Consider the following 19,836-nt stretch of genomic DNA (forward strand, 5'->3'; position numbering starts at 1 on the left):
ATAGTGGTGATAAATTAGCAGGTTCATACGTAATATTGCTAACCCCATTTGCGATTTCTAAGCCTATGTAGGTGTTTTATTTTCTAACTGTGTTAGAAAGACTGTCAGAAAATAATTAGGCTCTGTCAACAGTTCTCCCATTCCCGGATTACTGCTTCCTGACTCATTAGAGCTGCCGAGGTTGGCAGGAAACTTGTTTTATAGTAATTTCTGTTAGCGGTGTCCCTGGAGAAGAGACAACACCGAGCATGTGACACCAGCATTAACTTCACCCTCGTGATGGAGGCACGAGGTGGCTGGGAGCCGCCAGGATTGCCGCACGGCAGTTACTGCTGGCATGAGACATCGGTATCTTTAGAGCCCTGTGCTGGAGATGGGGACAGGACGATTGGGGATGCCTCGCTGCATGGCTGGTGGCTGGGAAAGGTTCAGCTTTAAGGGTTAGGAGCTACAGTGCATGAATCACAGAATCATTTAGGTTGGAAAAGATCTTTAAGGTCATTGAGTCCAACCGATTGGTTTCATCTCCAGAGCTGGGAAAGCAGCACAGGTATTTATGCTAAATGTGCTTCAAATCAATAAAGAAAGGAAATAAGATCCTGCCCGTGAATATGAAGAGATACGGGTGCATGGTATGTGAAGATGGCACAGCGTAACAGCAGCGGTGGCTCTGGCACCCAGCGCTGCAGCAGCTGCTGGGGATGGGGTGGGAGGACAAAGATGAACCAAGCATGGCCTTCGCAGTGTTCAAAAGCACATCCTTCTCCAGCTGACGCTTCTTTCCAAAAAATATCAACAAACTCTTTAATGTAAAACTAGTCTTTGGAGAGGATAAGAAATGCGACCCTAATTGGACATTTACTGATTGGCTGCAATAAAAATGTAAACAATAGCTTCATTACAAGTCAAGACTTGATGGTGCAGACAGATCAACATGCTGATCGTCGTGTCCCCTCCTCCTCCATCACAGGCGCTGGGGTGACTTTCCTCCTTCTCCCTGCACTATCTCGGCATTCCCCTAACCAGCAAGGGGAAACGTACAACTGAATACAGAGCCGAGGCTGATATATGGAACTAATGAGAGATGCTGGAGTATTTGGGACTCCCCTAATTTTTTCTCATCTCTGTCTCAGACACTCTGCAAATTCTCCTCGACACTTGGTGAAGCCAGACTGTGCTCAGCACTGACCCCACAGTACTTGGAAGCAGATTTAAAACTAGTTCAGAATTCTTCTCTTTATTTCTGTGGATTTTGGATCCAGTTCCTCTTGCTCAAAGATAAATAATGTTTACAGCTAAATAGTGCTTGTCAAGAAAATAATTCACAACTTTCTGTCGTATTGTGAGTCGTTTTTCCCTTTCCCACAAGAACACCAAGGATCTCCTGTCCTGTGACCGCAGTGTCTGCTTCCCAGACCACAGAATGGTTTTAATACCCAGGACCCTCGCGAGGGATGCTTAGTGGGTTTCATGGATTATCCAATACCAGCCACAAAGTACCCTCCCTCTCAAGAGCTCCACTTCCAACTTAGAGGTGTTCAAGGCCAGGTTGGGTGGGGCTTTGAGCAGCCTGATCCAGTGGGAGGTTTCCCTGCCCACGGCAGCGGCTTGGAACTGGATGGACCTGGCTCTCAAGGTAGTTGCAGCAACTACAGGGAAGCAGTACCTGGTCAGATCATTCCAGGGGGGAGCAAGAGAGCAGCAAGACAGCTAACAAATAGCCACTGACTTGATAAAAGGGCAAGCAGAAGTCACTGAGAGCTGTGTGCTTTGGTCCTGGATATTAGCTGAAATAGTGTAGAGGAAAAAAGGCCATTAATCATAGAATCAAGGAATGGTTGTGTTCTGTGTAATTAAGGCCCATCTCTGCAACCCACCAACCCATTTAATAATTACATTCTGCTTTGTCAAGGAGTTTGGAGAGGCACGATCACTGCAGTTCTGCTGATATTCCTGAGGCAGATGTTACGAGGTTAGATTAGCTGTGAAAGCTGCCTCCATGCTACCAGTTACAGTTCTTCACTCAACTCCTTCTACAAAGCACCTGAAGGAAGCAAAGCATACACACCCATCTCCCATTTCGGAGTGAAAGCTGAGACAGCACCCGCATTGTGTGGGGGACTTGGCAGCAAACAGTTGCTGTGCAAGAAGTTCAGCGTAAGGACAAAGATTTGGAATTGTATTTTTTAATCCTTAAATAATACAGGTAACCAAGCATTATTAATGGCTTCTTTGTTGACTGAGCAGTTTCCCATCGGCAGGACCCATCATTTAGCGAGCCAGAAGAAAAGAATAAGAAGAGGCGGGCTGGCTCCCACTGCCCCTCGCTGGAGGAAGCTCCAGGCAGGGGAGCTCAGCACTGGGCTCACGCCCTCCTGCCTCCCTCACACATCTGCTTGAGCACCTGGCCTTGAACACCTCCAGGGATGGAGCAGCCACAACTTCTCTGAGCAACCTGAGCCAGTGCCTCACCACCCTCATCATGAAGAAAACACAACTTTGCATCCATCCTCTCAGCCCCCCAGACTGCTCCGTGGCAGTGGCTCACCCTCCAATTGAGGCAGCCATCACCGAGCTCGCTTTTCCAAGGAGCATCCGTCTGCTTCCAGGTCACTGCTAAGCCTCAAACAAACACAGATTGCTCATTGGGGTGAATCTGAAACACGCTCATTCACTGACTATTGCCCTTCCGCTGTTAAATCAAGTCTTTTTGTTTTCAATTTGCCTTTGTGGATTTTTGCATTGGTTTTGTTAGATCAGGCACTGTATCTTGCACTAGCAACTCCAATGCCTCATGGAAGCCTAAGCACCTCATCAGCGTATTTTCAACTAGTCTGAAATATAAAAATATCATTTCAGGCTGATAAGATCTATTTTCCATAAACTTACATTGACTGACCCATTGCTGACTTGAAGACCTATGTTAATGTAGGGCTACGTGGCCTGTCACCTTTTTCATTTAAAATGTAGCTGAATAGAATTCCCCAGGTCTCTCCCACTGGATTTTTCCTTGGCCCAGATTTATACTCTTCTGCTAGGCTCTAGTTGGGACAGAATAAACAGAAACTAGAAAGCAGCCAGAACGCAATGAGGGACAAACAAACCTTGCAATCAGATATCTAAGAGCCACTTTAGCAATGGAGAACTCCACGTTTCCCTGTCCAGATAATTCACCATAAGAGACAAAGCAATTAATGGCAGTGAAATAAGTCCTGCAGGAAGAAAACCTCTACAGGGACTTCTGCTAAAACAGTGTGTGCTGAAACGCAAGAGCCTGCTGCTGGCAGCAACCGGCCCCTGCCCGCTGGAGGAGCAGAGGGAACAACACAGCCCCAGCAGTGCTCTCTGGTCCCAGTGACTGCGCAGCTCTTTGGCCTTTGCTTTTCAAAAGGCAGCGTGTAATTCCACATCCAAGAAATTCTTCTAGACGACCTTCTGGGAGCACAGTAGATTTATAAGAGAGAATCAAAACCCCAGCCTGTGGGAGGCTTTCCCAAACAGGACCCCATGTTATTGCTTCCATTTTGCTGCAATTCAAGAAGACGATCAGCTGTGCTGTAACGTTTGAATTAGGGACCAGTCAGAACAGTGTTGCATAGCACCACTGAAGGATATCAGACACCAGAACACAAGTTCCCTTTTTCAGCAGATCCTGACCAACATGCTGGAAAGATTTGTGGCTCAGTGAATTAAGCATACCTTATATTGTCTCCGCACTGTTGGAGGCCAACTACACAAAAACAGAAGGAGAGAGAAATATCCTCTTCTATTCCAAGACAAAAACAACATCATCCACAAATCCCAAACATATTTCTTTTCCCTTTCCATGTAGGGAGAAGAGACTGTTTATTTGATTTTTCGCCCCATCTGGTGCACATTCACAGTAAGTAAGAATGAGTTTTGTTTCCAGTACATGTGTCGGATCGAGACCTCAGGGAGAAAGAAAAATCTGCCTTCCGAAATGCCACATGTTAGTTCCCATTTCTGGCGTTGCTGCATGCAGCACAAAGGAACCAAACCAACCAGGATTCAAGGTATAAATTGTTTCACAGAATATACATTTTAAAGGGACAAGTACAAATATTACAAAATGAGCAGAGTATTTTTTAAAATACTTGTATTTGCTTAACCGTTAAAAACAGACACGGACAGAAAGAGGTAGCAAAGCTAACCATTTCCTGCTGCTCCAATTAGTGTTGCCTGCATGCATTGGGAAAGTTACTGCAGAACCGAATCTCCAGACGTCTTTTCTGGAAAGGACAGTAGACAACTTGCAATTTGTTTCTGACAATGCTACGTGAAGGACTGAGGCAAATCCACAGGCTCACTAACAGCTGTTTAACGTTGTCTGGCTTAACGAAAAGGCATTGAAAGAAAAAGGTTGTCTGTGGTTTGCTTCAGGGAGCGAGAGAGAGTGAGAGAGCGAGCACACGAGCACGCACACATGAGGGAGACCACACACACACGTAGGAGAACACCAGGAAGTTGCACTTGTCCTGCCACCTCAAGAAGAAAGTACGACAGGTTTGTGGGTCCCAGAGTTAGGATAAAGAGTTTGATATTAGCTTGGTCCCATGGGTATCAACATCACTTGGCAGACTCAAAGCTAAAAGCAAGGCAGAAAACGTTAAGGGAAGCAGAACTCCACATTGCATGCGTGCACTCTCTCTCACACCCTCTCTTTCAGGCTCTCTGAGGTCCCGGCAAGGTCAGTTCAAGATGTTCTCCCATCCAACATGTAATAGCGATACATTAAACCTATGACCAGCGCTCCAAAGATGGGAATTAGCCATGTTGACCAGAAACTATAGGGAGAAAGAAAAAAACAAACAACAAACCAAAACATACACACAACATAAACCAGAATAAAGTTTCAAGTTAATAATTCATTCAAGATGTTAATCACTTATTACATATCTGTTTTCACGCAGGGAACTCTCAGGACCTGTCTCACATCAGTTCACAAAACAACCACGCGGGCCTTGGCTCACAGGGCGGGCAGCTCTGGCAGTCCTCGTGCTCAGAGCTCTGCCCAGCCCCTGCGAGAGGCCCCTGCGCATGCAAGGGTGGTTTGGTGGCTTATAAAATAGCAGCGGAATTGCTGAAGTTTCCAGCCTGGCACATACAGAAACCAATTCGGGTTTTTTGTTGTTGGGTTGTTTTTGTTTTTGGTTTTTTTTTCTTCCTTAAATAAGTCAGACTGTAATTTGTGCTACACAAACAGCTGAGTTGACTCAAGGATGGAAATTGCTACAGCTATCCCACAGTAAATCTTCCTCACTCATAAACCAGAGGCCACAGGCTGACCTTCAGCGGCCTCCTTAGCGAGAAAACTACCTGAACAACTACAACTACCTGAAAGGAGGTTGTAGAGAGGAGGGTGCTGGCCTCTTCTCCCAAGCGACAGGGGACAGGACAAGAGGGAATGGCCTCAAGCTCCGCCAGGGGAGGTTTAGGCTGGACATTAGGAAAAAATTCTTCACAGAAAGGGTCATTGGGCACTGGAACAGGCTACCCAGGGAGGTGGTTGAGTCACCTTCCCTGGAGGGGTTTAAGGCACGGGTGGACGAGGTGCTAAGGGACATGGTTTAGTGTTTGAAAGGAATGGTTGGACTTGATGATCCGGTGGGTCTCTTCCAACCTGGTTATTCTATGATTCTATGAAAAGTTCTGCATCGGCTACAAAAGACAAGGGCCCTGTTCTGGTTGTAAGGATTTTCAACTAAACAGGGCTGAACATGGCAAAGATCCTCCAAAAACCTGCACACCACTGTTGCATCACCCCGTGCCTGCAGCAACCACCCAAATAATCGCTGTAGTGCCAAGGACTGCAGCCACAGTTGTGTAACATGAACACACGGGCCAGAGAATTTGAGCTGCAAAACTTGAGGATGTCTGCTCTGCTCAGGGTGGAGCAGGGGACTTGGCACTAGCAGCTGCGTCTCCACATGCAACAAGGCAGGCACACGCCGTGACAGTTTGCTTGGTGCACTTCAGTCTGGCAACTCATTATGGACTATCTGCTTGCTAGAAGGACAGCGCAGTAATATTCTTGGGATTTTTCCTGCCTATTAGAGTTAATATGCAGCTCTACAAACTGGGAGTCCAAAGCCCTGAACGTCTTGCTCTTAAAATAAGAGGATACCATACCTTGTTTGGCCTGAGGATGTTGTATTTGGGTCCTGAAGGAAGAAAGAGGGAATTAGCAGGGAAGAAACACGAAACATACACTAATAAAACACAAGACCAAATGTGTGATTACAAATATAGAAGAAAAAAAAAAACGCTCCCTTCCTCTCCCAAACACCCCCTGTCACAAGTGCAGAAGTTGCTGGGGATGTTTGCCCTTGTCCTCACCTCTACATCCTTTCCACCAATCCCATCCTTCCCATCTAGTCAGTGACTTCACACTGGAACTTGCACCCATCTCAAAAAAAGCTCTTGCTTGTTACCTCACACACCAATCTGCTCACTTCACACTCTGTGGACAAGAACTGGCACTCGGATACAGACAGCGCTTTCACTGCGATCCCCTCTCCAAACCCCTGCCCACATCCCCATTTGTTATCCTGCCACCTGACCACGGAAGCACATAACCACAATGTTCTCTTCAGCTCTTCTCTTGCGCACAACCTGTTTCCAAACTTTTATACTTCTCCTTTCACAAAACTCTGAGAACTTAAACACTTTTTTCCAGTCAACTGGCATTCTCATTTAGGCTTTCATCAGCTCTACAACCTCTCCCTTGATGACTATTACCGCTTTCAAGTCTAATTGACATCCACAGCCAAAAATCACCTTTCCTGCTCATCCTAAACAGAGTTATCTCAATTTCTTGATAGCACAAGCTTACTTCTCAAATGGGATTCTATTTATTACAATTTCTCTCTCCCCCTCTATTTCAAGGGCATTTTTTCAACACTGCACCCAGTTCTAATCCAGGAGAATACTCAAGTTTTAAGCAACACTGATGATTAACAGGGCAGTTAACAGAGAATTCTTGTTTTACAGCCAACCCCATAGTTGACTCTGTTTATGAAACAATAAATTCTAAGGTGGATTTATGCATAATTATGCAGTCCTGTTATAACTAAGCGTGGGCTTCACCCAGCCTGCGTTATTCTTTCTGTGGCTGACTAAAGCTAATAATCCCGAGGGCTTCAGTCGCTGCCCCCTCTGTTTATAGTTTCTTTCTTGATTCCCACTGCCCTGCGAGCAGCCCTGCTTTGAACAACATCTAATGAAAGCGTTGTTGAAGGCAGAGCAGCGCCTGGTCCAAGCCTTCAAGCCAAGCGAGAAGAAAAGCCATCTGCAAGGCACATGTTTACCTCTGAGATGGGATTCTATTTATTGCCATTTCCCTCTCCCCCTCTATTTCAAAGGTGTTTTTGCAACATCGTGCCCTGTTCTAATCCAGGAGTATCTGAGTTTTAAGCAACACCAATGATTACTAGGGCAGTTAACAGAGAATTCTTGTTCTGCAGCCAACCCCTCAGTGGCTGGGCCCGTCTCCTGGTTTGAATGTAACAACACTAACAGTTCAGTGGTCAGGACACAGCCAGTATTGCAAAAAAATGGTCTGTGGCTCAAGGTGTGGAAATAACATTGCTGATGTCAGGGGAGAGAGGGGACAAAAAAACACTGCCATTTTCACACTAAGGTGACTGCTGAGCTTTAGTACAAAAACAAAGGTATAATTTTCTTGGGAGATTTATTCATTACTGTAGTTTGCGTAAACATAAAGCCACAAGCTCCACAAAGGCAGAAAAAAAGCAAGAGCAAAAGACACGTGACAACTTCTTTGTTCGCTTTGTTCACATAATACCATTTCCACAGCATCAAATTAAAAAAAGAAAAATAAAACACTAATAGCTTACCTTAGAACCTTCGGTTTTACGATCGTGCTGTCAAGGGGACAATAAGAAGAAGAAAAAGAAAAGTTAAGCACCACTTCAAGAGAAAGCTATACCCTTTATGAGTAAATTGTTCTGTATACAGTCCTCACCATCGGGGTAATTACCCGGAATCAGTTTTCTAAGGAGTCATTCCTTCAGCACCCAAAGGCGCTGTCTTTGCACCATGCAGGAAGCTGGTGGTTGTGCCCCTGTGATCTCTCACCCTCTTGAACTCTATATTAGAAAGTAAGGGGAAGTTATAGTGTCACCAGCTAAGGAGGGAGCCGATTAGATTAGCTTCTCTAAGTGCCGCTCATTTAATTGTAGTGAGAAATCTGTTCTGAATGGTGGAAAGAGAAGACTCATTTAGTTTTGCTTCCTCAGCAGAGAATCTCTTTCCTCAACAGAAGTTCTGAACAACACAGAGACTGCACAAAACCTGTAATTACTTACTTATTTCACAAGATATATCTTGGTGTATGCATTTACTGGGTTATACATAGTAGAGTGACACTTTCACACAGTTCCATCCTGTGTTTGAGAGAGGCTGTCACAGCCAGCTGGTCCTTACCGGGTGGACCTCCCCTACGTAGTACTGCTTGAGCATTTCCCTGGCATCTGTGGAATGCCCGACATCTTCAAAGCTCTCTGTGGCATCTCTTCCAGCTTGTTCAAGCAAAACCTCTTCTCCACCTGGATGCTGGAAGAGAAGATTTCAGGTAAGCAAGGGGCTAGATGCAAAAAAGACTCCAAGAGTCTCCCCAGCCTTCCTTCTAAATCGTTCCGTTCATCATGGGTGCCTCAAACCAACATCATCAATAAAATCTGCCAAATATTCAATTGTACAACCTCTCCTTCAAGAATCGACAGAGAACGACATGTGCTACACAGCCTAGGAAATATCACGCATAACATAAAAACCCTTCCAGACACAAATCCCCAACGGACACGGGGAAGCACAGCTTTGTACCCCCCAGCCAAGCCATCCCTTCTGTGATTCTGTAATGGATTTGGGCAAGAAAATAACACAAAAGAAAGGATAGCTTCATGTAGCTTTTCATGGGCTTCACTGCATACATCAGACTCTCGCTTGCACAGGAACCTTTCCTGCACAATTTTCTTGCCAGTGAAGCAGAAGAAAACACTGCCTTCATAGACACCAGTGGAGGAAATTATGTTTTCCTTCTTCAGATAAGAAGATATTTGGCTGACAGCCTCTCTCTGCATGCATCTGTACAAGTGGGAAAGAATAGAAGTTACAACAACAAAAGCACCAAATCCTCAGAATGCTCCACAATGCCACTGGCAATTCTGTTGGTGGCAGGCAGTCACAGACAAGCGTCGCACCAAGCAGCATGAACTCACAAAAAAACTGGTGCAATTCTGTTTTCCTTGATGGCTTGGGCTCTTCTCTTGCACTGTCAATACTATAATTCCAGGGACAGACTGGCAATGGAAAGCGCTAGTCACACGGCCAGCAAAGCACAATCTCTTTACAGTGTCAGTGTGAACAAACAGGTCAGTTTAAACTACCAGCTAATCCACTTAAACCCATAAAGTGGTCAGGCTTCCGAGTGCAAACACTGGGACTAACCCAGTTTTCCAGAGCAACAAGCACTAAACACGCGAGTTGAGAAGGTGAGACTAGTTCACTGCTGCCTGAAATTCCTCTAACAGCTACAAGCCTGGAACTGGAGAGGAGATGTTAGACATTTCAGATCAAAGGACTAACACATGAGTTTCTGTACTATCCCTTTCCTTCCCACAGATGGAGAACTGTTGTCATTGCCCCTCTTCCTTCAGCTTGTCTGTTTCTGCTGCCAAAAGTTTAAATATTCCCGCTTGGCTATCACACCTCACATCAAACATACTCAGTACAGGCACAAAACCAGACCAGCTGTTTACTCCAGGGAGTTGCCGCAGCTAGTTCTGCAACCCTCATCTCAGAGCTCTATATTCTGAGTAAATCCCTTTATTGTCTCGGTATGTAACTAAATCAAGGTGGGGCTTTCTCTGCAGCCCCGAAGGGCAAAGTCTGCAGTCCTAGGACACACTCTGGTTAGCAGTCAGTTATTAGATTGCCTCCACCGTAAAACCAAGTGAGGCTCCACTCTGCTCACCCGTGCGTGGCTACAGGTCTTGATGACATTTCACTGACACCAACCCTTCGGCTCCCTTGATCTCACGGGGAATCAGATCGGGGACTATTAGGATAGGACTATAGGACTATTCTGCTAGGGCAGAAAACCCACCCTAAAATAAAAGACGAGGAAGCGATTGTCTGCTGGGGTAGCTGTGGGTGAGGTCACTGCAGAGCTGGACACATGTTGCTGTTACACAAGGGAGCTAAGGGGAACACAGGCTACAGCAACACCACCCTATAGATCATCTCTGTGGCCCTTAGATCGCACTCTCGAACTTGGCTGCAGCGGGAGAATGCAGTTCTGAGTAATATGTGCATACAACTGCCCAATTTTCAGCTATTTTATAAGCATGCTTGAAAAGATCTAAAGAAATTAAGGAATGAAAAGATGGACATTTCCTTTAAGCTTCTAGGAGAACTTCTTAGGGATGTCACAGATCTATTCCGAGATGGGAAAATATCAGACATGAATTTTAAGAAGATAACCTAATCTGTAAGAGCAGAAAACCCCTGCAGTAGCAGGAACAAGTAGTGGATATTGGCTTTCAGCAGCATCCAGTCTTTGCGTATACAAGAGGCACGAAGAATGGTAAAGTTTACTCCTCTTTGCACCTTTGGGTCTGAAGCCTTTCTATGCACTTGTTAAATCCCCAAGAAAAATTATTTATTCATGCACATCTTCCCTTCACTAAAATCACCAACTCAAAAGAAATAAAGCCTTCAAACATCTTGGCATGCGTATTTCTGAAAGAGCTCCCTAGTGCAGACAACCACAACTGCAGCCAGTTCTTACCCTGTCAAGCCCCAGCACATGTAAAACCAGGCTATTTATACAGGAGATCATTTACTTTGCCATAAATGTTCCCAAAGCGACAGCTCCTGCAGGAAAACATGGAAACTGAAAGTGTTGCAAACTGGGAACAAGAAATATGTACTTCCAGAAAATTAATTGCTGAAAAATGTTTCTGAAAACAAGGGCAAAGCAAACAAGAACGAGAGAGGTGGGCCCAAGAGACAGTCCTTGGAAGTTTCCCTCAAAAACAGTAACAAAAGAGGAACTTCTCTGTCCCTGGAACCTTCAGCACACCTAACTGATAAAGTACATGCTGAGAGCAACGTTAATAGTCTGGAAGCACCAGTTCTGGAAGAATGTGACCAACGCCACAGTTTTACAGGGAGAACGCTGCCACCTGGCAGTGAAAGCACAAGAGCTGTCATCAGAATCAGGCTCCCTCCTGAGCCCCTGGCCCAGGTAGCACAGGAGGGAGGCCAGCCCGCTCTTGACTGTCAGGAGGTTTAGGGGTAGGGAAAACCCAGGACTTCCTCATGCTCTGCAATACTGGCAGCTGCAGCAGGTGCTCTCAAAAGCATCATTTCAGCGCGATCCTTGAAGCAAGCTCTCCAGATTCCAAACTGGGTCCAGAGAACAGCAGAGGCAGGGAGCTGTGCAACTGCATTTTCGCTCCAAGCTCACTTTAAATGTCACTGATGCTCAAAGGTGGCAAGCAAAGAAAGTTTGTCCTTGATGACTCGTTCCCTAATTAGCAGGCCATGTAATCCATCTTCTGCATTCAGCCAGCAAGGCTGTATGTATTTGTGAGACCTCAGAAGATGCTCCATCTGTGTAGCCTTTACAAGGGTCATGGAATGAGCAAACAGGGCACACAGCTTCTGAGGGCCTCAAAGAAATTTGTTGCAGAAGAAGAGAACTTCAAGTCATCTTTTCACAAACTCCGAGTGCCTGTCGGCATACATCTGGCTGGCAACTGCTGATACAGATTCACAGGAAAATGAGCTCAGAAGCAACACTAAGCTCTATGACTAATTAGGCTGCTGGATTAGGTGAGACACGAGATCATCAGGTTGAAGAGGGATGCAAAAGCTTTCATTCGTAGCTCCCAGTATTAAAGAAATAAACCAGGAAGAGCATTGCTGGGCAATAATAATGCACGAGTACCACACACGCCAGAAAACAAGGAGAAGCAGCCACCGAGACAAATGGTGTTTGTCAGCCACACATCCTTCGGAGCTTGTTTTAAGACACAGAACACGTTTCCCCATAAACATCTCTGCAAAGCCAGAGCAAGTCAGCATGAGCAAACACAGATCTCTTGCATTCCTCCTTCTCCCTCACAGAGTTCTGGTTTCTGATATACCCAAGCATGCAGGAGTTAAATGCAGAAGGGTTTTCAATATTGGTTTCTTACTGCTGGTGCAATCAGGAGGCAAGATTCTAAACCCTGGTTGTCTCTTTGATGTAAGTAACCATCTAATAGTTTCCTCCTCTCTACTTCCATCTCAGTAATAATGCTCTTAACTACCAGCTCTCCCAAGTGCAAATCTTAGCCATATACTTGCCTAGAAAGAACCCACCTTCTGCTATAACCATATAATCTTACAGAGAAGCTGTCAGTAGAATATTCTCTTCTCTAGAAACACAGTTTGAGGAGCACTATACTTGAAACCAAATGACCAGTTTGGGTTAGAAGTGTCAAAAACCAGGCATGCTCCACTTGGAAACTAGTTCAAATAGACTTCTAGTCAGACTTACCACAGGCATCAGAAGCAGCAGCACATGCCAACACCACAAAGCTGTGGTGTCTGCTATGTCTTGTGGACTCAGGTAACAGACAAAAGGGTATAATGAAGAAACGTATTTCCAAACCTTCTAGTCATGTGTAAGAATGGAGATAAACCATGTCCCTCTATCATAAGAATGCTTGTGAAAAAAAAGTCTAGTGTAGATTGTGCACAAGTTAAAAGCCACAGATTTTAATACCAGTATGGTGAGGGCACAAGCATGAGCAGCACCAGATCTCAGAGAGCCTGTGCAGGAGGCACATCTGCCTTCCTCCACTTCCTCACTCATCATTCACACCTACCTGAGCAGCCAGCCCTTTGTTCTCTAGCCACACTCTACACTTGCTGTTCTAGACTACTTCAATCAGCAGTAATAGCATCTATTCTGGTGGTCCAGTTACCTACATTTGGGAGAAAAAGTACACCATTGTCACGAGGCTGTCTCAGATTTCACATAATCACTCATTTCAGGCACTTGCAGGCTCTCTGAAGCACAAGAGACTGCAGTCTCTCAGAAACTTCTATGAAATTTCAGTTGCACATCTCCTGCGTTTTGCTCACATTCTTATAAGTCAGTAGAATTCTGCCATGTGATATATGTCTTGACTGTTGCTCCTGTTACACCATAGATAACATCAAGTAAATGGGAAGTTTAAACTGATCTATGCTTCCAACAACGTACACATTTTGTGTTGGTAAGCTAAGGGCTGACCTGCTGTACTCAGTTTGCAGGAATCGTGAAACAGAATTTGACACCCTTTTAGTGAGGCTTCTTTGAGATTGCACAATCACTCCAAGGCAACACTCCAGTGGAGTTCAGCAATCCTGTTCAAATAATCTGTGACCAAAGGCCAGGAAAGACAACAATTAGACACCACTTCCATGATCATGCAGGATCACGGGGAAACTACCCACTGAAACCCCGACAGCGGCATTACAGCAACTCAGAGCTGAAAAGTTATCAGACAATGGTAACTCTTACACAAGAGAAACACTCCTGGTTCCAATCAGCTACATACTGTTCTCCTGCCACTCGACTGATCCCAGTGGGGTCACAGATATAGGTATAGTATAGATATAGTATTTTTGATACATAGATATAATACTTTTTCCAATAAATTAGGCCTTGATCTATGTTTACAAGTTTCATTCTGTCAGTGAAGGGTGTACATAACAGCGTGTTGTGCCAGCCCTCCTGGCACAGTGAAACAGTAGCCTTATTCTTCCTCTCCCTACTCCAAGATCTTTTTCATGTTACAATAACAAAAATAGGGTAAGAGGCTTGGAAAGAGCAACGTGAAATATCATCTGAAGGTTAACATTCAGGACACCGCTAAAACTACTGTTCATCACCTGGCTTGTGAGGGGGACTGAGGCGTTTTTCTGGGTGCATTTATAACACCGAAGGTGACCCAGGGAGGACGTCCCAGATGTTGTCTTACACAGAGGATGCCAAGATGAAGACTGTGACCACCGCCCAGCATCTGTGCTCTGAAACGCAGCAGCATTCACACTGGGGAAAATACCTCAAAAACATTTTTCTAACTCTTAATTCTGAAAAGCGATATGCAGCAGCTTTAACCGGAATACTGAGGGAAGTGCAAGATGCAGTCTCCACGAACACCGTCCCAGCCTCCAGCTGGTTTTGGCTCTTCCTAAACCCACAGCATTTTGTTATTTAGAAACCAGCAGTGAACCCGTTTTCCATGTTTTTGCGCAGTCTTCTGCTGAATCTGCTTAAACTTTTTGCACTCCCAACAACCTTTAGCAAGGAGTTCACGGTCTGTTCCTTGTTGCATGAAGAAATACCGTAGTTTTGAACCTGGTTCCACCCAGCTGCTTTGATGCCCCTTGGTTCTTGTACCAGGCTTTTAGATGCAGGCAAACATGAAAGAGTTCAGAAACCAGTGGAGTACAAACACAAAATACACCTGCCACCCTGCCAGTTTCCTTTAAGTAGCAGAGGTAGCTGGACCTACAGCTTTGTATTCCGCTACATCCTCAGGATGTGACAGATGCCAGATGACAGCGTTGGCCTAGTGCCGAGGAACACAAAAATTGGAGAGGGTACACATGGAGAAGAAGGCAGTCAACTGCTCGGAAAATCCTCATGTACCAGCTGGAAAACTGGTCTTGTGAACTGACCCTGGAACAGGAATCTGAGTACCTTGATTCTGCATGTAGCTCCACCATTTAAGAGGTTCCCGAGTTGCAGCCACACTCAATAGGATTGCCTTCTCCTTCCCACCCCGGCAATAAGCTCTTTACGGTACACCTGGCACCTTGTTGTAGATGCACGTGACTAACCTGGCAACCAGTCCCTCACCTCAGCAGGACCTACGGGCTGTCCTCTAAAACAAACCCCTGAGCAGCAACTCTTCATGCCACTGCTCCTCTGCAGCGCCGAACCGCCCTGCTTTCCCCAGGCACCATCCCAGTGTCCCACGTCCTTTTCTTCCCAGCGTACTTGGTGTCTGAACTCTCAAGTCTCAGAGACTCAAGAACAGCAGTCGCTCAGCAGGCAGCTTTTCCTACCCTGCATCTGCAAACATTGCTGGAGTACCAACAGCAGACACTAGTGAGCAAAGGAGCGAGCAGCCAGGATCCATTTACAGTCCCATGAAAGCAAAATTTTTCATTATAAAAGCAATAAACAGTGCAGAACTGGCTATGGCAAAGGCTGTAGTAAAAGGCACTCCTTAATTTGCTCACTGAAATACCTCAAAGACTCTCTTAAGACATTGTGGGTAAGACTCAAAGCACAAGTCAGATTCTGAATGAAGCATCGTGGTGGAGATCCAATAAACAAAACAGATTGAATTCAGCTTTATAAATAAATACCAGAAAGCTACCAGGAAAGTGAGTACCTCCAGCTGTCAGGCCATGGTAAAAAAGCTGCCAGGTTCTCTACTCCTATCTGAGAGGCCTCTACACCTCTCCAAGGTAGCCTTGTCATTTTATGTCATGACATAGCAGACATGCTTTAACTGTGTATGCCTGGAGTAAATCACGAGTTAAATTTAGATGAGCAAAACCAGCAAGCAGCGACATGCACATTTTCACTTAAGTGTTCTTCTTTGAGAGCTGATTAGATTAACTTTCGTCCATTACCCTGTAGGGGTTTGGTATTATTTTAAGCTGGGATAAAAGCCCTTTGAAATTTTGTTACTGTTTCTTCCCACACAATTTTCAGCTCCAAACACTAAAGATACTCCTCTGAACCTTCTCAAAAACATCAGAAGCATCAAGTCTATAAGCAATTTTTATCCTCACACCAGAAAGCGCTGGAGATTACACAGCAGTGACTGCATCCCTTCTGAATCACTCCTGCACACTCAGGAGTGCGGCCAATGCTCATCTACTGAATCACCACTACTTTCTCCCTTAACTTCTGGGGCATCCCTGGAGATGTCAAAGTTAAACTAGGCCGATCTATCCCAACACTGTTTGCCCTACAAGACTAGAAGTGAAGTAATGTGCACCTCCCATGTAAGGCATGCCTAAACAAATTTCCTAAGGAAACAGAAGTTGACTCAAAGGAGTAGAAGCACCACCCCTACCCTCAGCTGGCCTCTGTGAACACAACCTGCCATCACTCTCCCATTTCTTGCAGGCATCTAAGCAGGGAGGCGAGCCTGTAAACTGCACCGGCAGGTCTCCTGGGGCCCCTCTGCAAAGCCTGGGAGCCTCTCCTTCAGGCAGTGCTGGGCTGCTGAGGCCCCACAACTTAGGGATCCCCAGGGCCTCCTCTTCCCCAGGAAGCACCACCTGCCCAGGGATTTCTGCGCCCCGTGGCAGCCCCCGACCTCATGCCCCAGGATCTCTGCCCCTTTGGCAGTCCCCCCACAACCCTTGCCCCAGGTTCAATGCCCCCCATGGCAGCACCCCCCACTCCTGTGAGATCTTTCCTCCCATTTCAGCCTCCCCAACCCATGCTCTGGGATCTCCGCTCCCCCATGGCACCCTCCCACCGCTCTACTCCTGCTCCTCCGACCCCCCTAGTCCCTCTCCCTCCCTCTCAGCCCCCCAGACCCTTCCCTCCCCTTAGTCCCCGAGTCTCCCCTCCCAGACTCCCAGACCGTGTCCTCCCCTTCCCTCTCAGCTCCCCAACCCCCCCTTGCCTCCAACCCCCCCCTTCTCCACTCCCCCTTGCTCCTCCCATTTCCTCTCCCTCAGCCCCCCAGACTCCCCCCTTGCTCCCCGCATCCCCTCCTTTCGCAGCCCCTCAGGCCCCCCCATCCCCTTCCCTCTCAGGCCCTCAATCCCTCCCCATCCCTTCCTCTCCCCTCTCAGCCCCCCAGCCGCCCTGCTCCCCGCACCCTTCCTGCCCCGCCCCGCGCGGCCTCACCTCCGCCAGGAAGCGGGTGACATCGTAGACGCGCCCGTGGATGACCAGCCAGGCTTCGCTGCTGGAATTCCGCTTCCCCACCTCCTCCAGCGTGAAAACCGGCCCGGCCTCCTCCGTGCGCTCCGCGGGCTCCATGCTGCCCGCCGCCGGCTTCGCGGATGCCCGGGCTTGGCCCGCGGCGGCCGCCGTAGCCACGCTCCCGCCTCTGGCCAGCGGCGCGTGGCGGAGCCCGCCGGCCAATGGGGAGCGAGCCGCGCCGGGCGCGGGGCGCCCGCGGCCAATGGGAACGCGGGGCGTGAGCGGCTGCGGCCAATGGGAGCGCGAGGCTCCGGCTGTAGCCAATGGGAAGCGAGTAGCGCGGGGCGCCCGCAGCCAATGGGGACGCGCGGCGCGGGACCGGGCCAATAGGGAGCGGGAAAGCGCCGGGCCGCGCCTCGCACGTGGCGGCTCCCTCGGCCCCGGCCCACGAGCCCCCGGGTTTCCCTGGCCTCAAAGTCCCTGAATCCCTATGGGGTTGAACCCCCCAAATTTCCCAAATCTCCCCTGCCTTGGCTCCCCCTACCCAAGATCCCCCAGCTCCCTCGAATCCCTCCAGCCTGGAATCCCCCAGTCCTGAGTCCCCAGCCCAGAATCTCCTGAATCCCCCGGCTCCCCTTGCCCCCAAATCCCCCTCAGCTCCAAATCCTTCCGGCTTCAGATCCCCTGAATCCTTCTGGTCTCAAGTCCTTCTGGCCCCCAAAGCCCTGAGCTCCAACTCCCACCCGTCCCTGATTCCCCCAAGTCCCCCCCAGCACGAATCCTCCTGGCCTCAAATTCCCCGGGGTTCCCCCCATTTCCAAACCCCCCAGTCCTGGCTCCCCCACTCCCCCCAGGCTAATGGAGAGCGAGGAGCCCGTCAGCAGCCTCCCCGGTGCCCTGCGTCCCTCCACAGCCTCTGGTAACTCTCCCCGTCTGGCCTGTTGGGTGAGTGAAGAGAAATTCTTCTGTGGAAACTGGGACTGCCTGGGAAGCGCCTGTTCCTGTCAGCGACTGTCCCAGCTCGCCTGACGCCTGCGGTCAGAGCAGCAGCTCCCTCCCAGAGCTGAGCTGTAGGTGTCTGCCACAGGCCACCTCGAGGGGTCTCTGGTAGCAGACAGGGCTGGAAGGATGGTGGCATCGCCGAGGGAGTGTGCGCGGGGACAGGGAGTCACAGGGAGCAGCTGTTTGTTCAGGATAGTGTACGAGGTGTGCTGACAGGGTCTCTTGGCTGAGCGGTAGCACTTCATAGATTAATAGAATCCCTAGCTTGGAAAAGACCTTGGCGATCACCAAGTTCAACCATGCCTGTCTGCTATTAAACCATATCCCTAAGCACTTAATCTACCTGTCTTTTAACTACCTCCAGGGATGGTGACTCAATCACCTCCCTGGGCAGCCTCTGCCAGTGCTTGACAACCCTTTCTGTGAAGATTTTCCTAATGTCAATCTGAACCTCCCCTGATGCAGCTTGAGCCTGTTCCCTCTCATTCTATCACTTGGGCAAAGGGACCAACACCCACCTCTCTACAACCTCCTTTCAGGCAGTTGTAGACAGTGATAAGGTCTCATGTCAGCCTCCTCTTCTCTGGGCTAAACAACCCCAGTTCCATCAGCCACTCCTCATAAGACTTATTTGTTAGGTTTTCAATTCCACTATCCACTAAACCAGCTTTTTTTTTACTGTTCCTTTTGTTTTGATTCTTTCTGCCTATGTGTAAAGTAGGTGGTCATCTCACCAATCTTAAAATTGAGCCAGTGCTCTAATGTCCCCAGAGCGCTATGTTTGTTTCAGCTTCCAATGGAAAGTGTTCACGTGCAGATCTGATCTGAATCACTTGGTAAATTCTCTCTTCCCTGCCAGCCACACTGAACAGGTTTAGGGACAGAGAGACTGTCTGGAAGCTCAGGAACTTGAGTAATTTGCAAACCTCATGGTTTTCATTTGTGAACTTACATTCATGGCTGTGGAATTTATTTTCTTACACTTGCAGTGCAGGTAAAGCGCTGGACCATGGACTGTTTGTTTTAACAGAACTGCTGAGAAGGCAGAAATGTCTTATGTTGTAAGACATGCTAATGTTATTACCAACACTGGCTAACAATTAAAGGTGTACACAAAGAGAATTTGAGCGGGCTAAGATCCATGCTGTTTGCTCCAGATGGGATTTGAAAAGGAGCTCAAATGAATTGGGTCTCTGTACCTGGCTTGCTGCTAAGCTGGGATCTCTGGGAGTGAGGCACCCCTAATGGTGCGGTCTGGAAGATCTGTCAGCTCAGAGCGCTGACCGTGCTGTCTGTCCACATCCATAACCATACAAAGACAGGTTAGGTTCTTGAAGATCCTGAGTTGTGTGTAAAGCAAACTTTCTAGGTCACTCTGGTAAGAAACAAACGTTTCTTTTATTACTGGAGAGAAAGAAATTGTTCCAGTGGTGCCTGCCAACCATAGTCTCTAATCCAGTTTTTGTTGTAATCACTGCAAATGGCTGAAATTCTGGGCTGAGACCTGGCATGGCAGCTGTTTTTCCTACACTGGCTTATCCTGGTCTTGTTCTGCTGCGTCTGTATGAGGAAATGGGGATGGAGTGGCAATCAAAGAAGTAAGGAAATAAATCCACTGTAGTAGGTAAAGAATAAAGCATGAGCAGAGAAGGCATTCCAGTCAGGTCAAATTTGTGTAGGATTCAAATCCATCTCCTGCTGTCAGTGCATTCTCCGTCTTAGGAAGTAAGTGATAAATCTGGATATACCACAGCAACAGCTAAATTTTGCTGAATGTTTCACACCCTTTGGTACCTTTGAGTGGTGACTTTTCCTCACACAGGCTGTTGTTCCCTGGTGCATTAAGTGGC

The 19,836-nt window shown here is 47.4% G+C and overlaps 1 protein-coding gene across 1 annotated transcript; it reads right to left on the reverse strand.

Annotated features, from left to right (window-relative positions):
- Positions 1–4,100: 4,100 nt before the first annotated feature.
- CYB5B (cytochrome b5 type B) lies at positions 4,101–18,944 on the reverse strand. Its single transcript, XM_069868815.1, has 6 exons — positions 18,939–18,944; positions 16,967–17,269; positions 8,467–8,595; positions 7,878–7,904; positions 6,151–6,182; positions 4,101–4,805 (listed from the first exon to the last, which is right to left on the reverse strand). Exons 1-6 carry the CDS (start codon positions 18,942–18,944, stop codon positions 4,715–4,717), a joined length of 588 nt encoding a protein of 195 aa, XP_069724916.1. The 3' UTR covers positions 4,101–4,714.
- Between the last annotated feature and the right edge of the window lie 892 nt (positions 18,945–19,836).

The sequence above is a fragment of the Phaenicophaeus curvirostris genome, chromosome 14, assembly GCF_032191515.1.
Source record: "Phaenicophaeus curvirostris isolate KB17595 chromosome 14, BPBGC_Pcur_1.0, whole genome shotgun sequence".
Lineage (NCBI taxonomy): Eukaryota > Metazoa > Chordata > Aves > Cuculiformes > Cuculidae > Phaenicophaeus > Phaenicophaeus curvirostris.

Bases quoted from the DNA above. Each gene is read 5' to 3' on its own strand.
- CYB5B (XM_069868815.1), bottom strand. The intron at 7,905-8,466 runs GTAAGGACCAGC...TCCCCTTGACAG, and splicing joins ACGTAGGGGAGGTCCACCCG to CACGATCGTAAAACCGAAGG. The intron at 4,806-6,150 runs GTATGGTATCCT...TTCTCCCTATAG, and splicing joins ACATCCTCAGGCCAAACAAG to TTTCTGGTCAACATGGCTAA.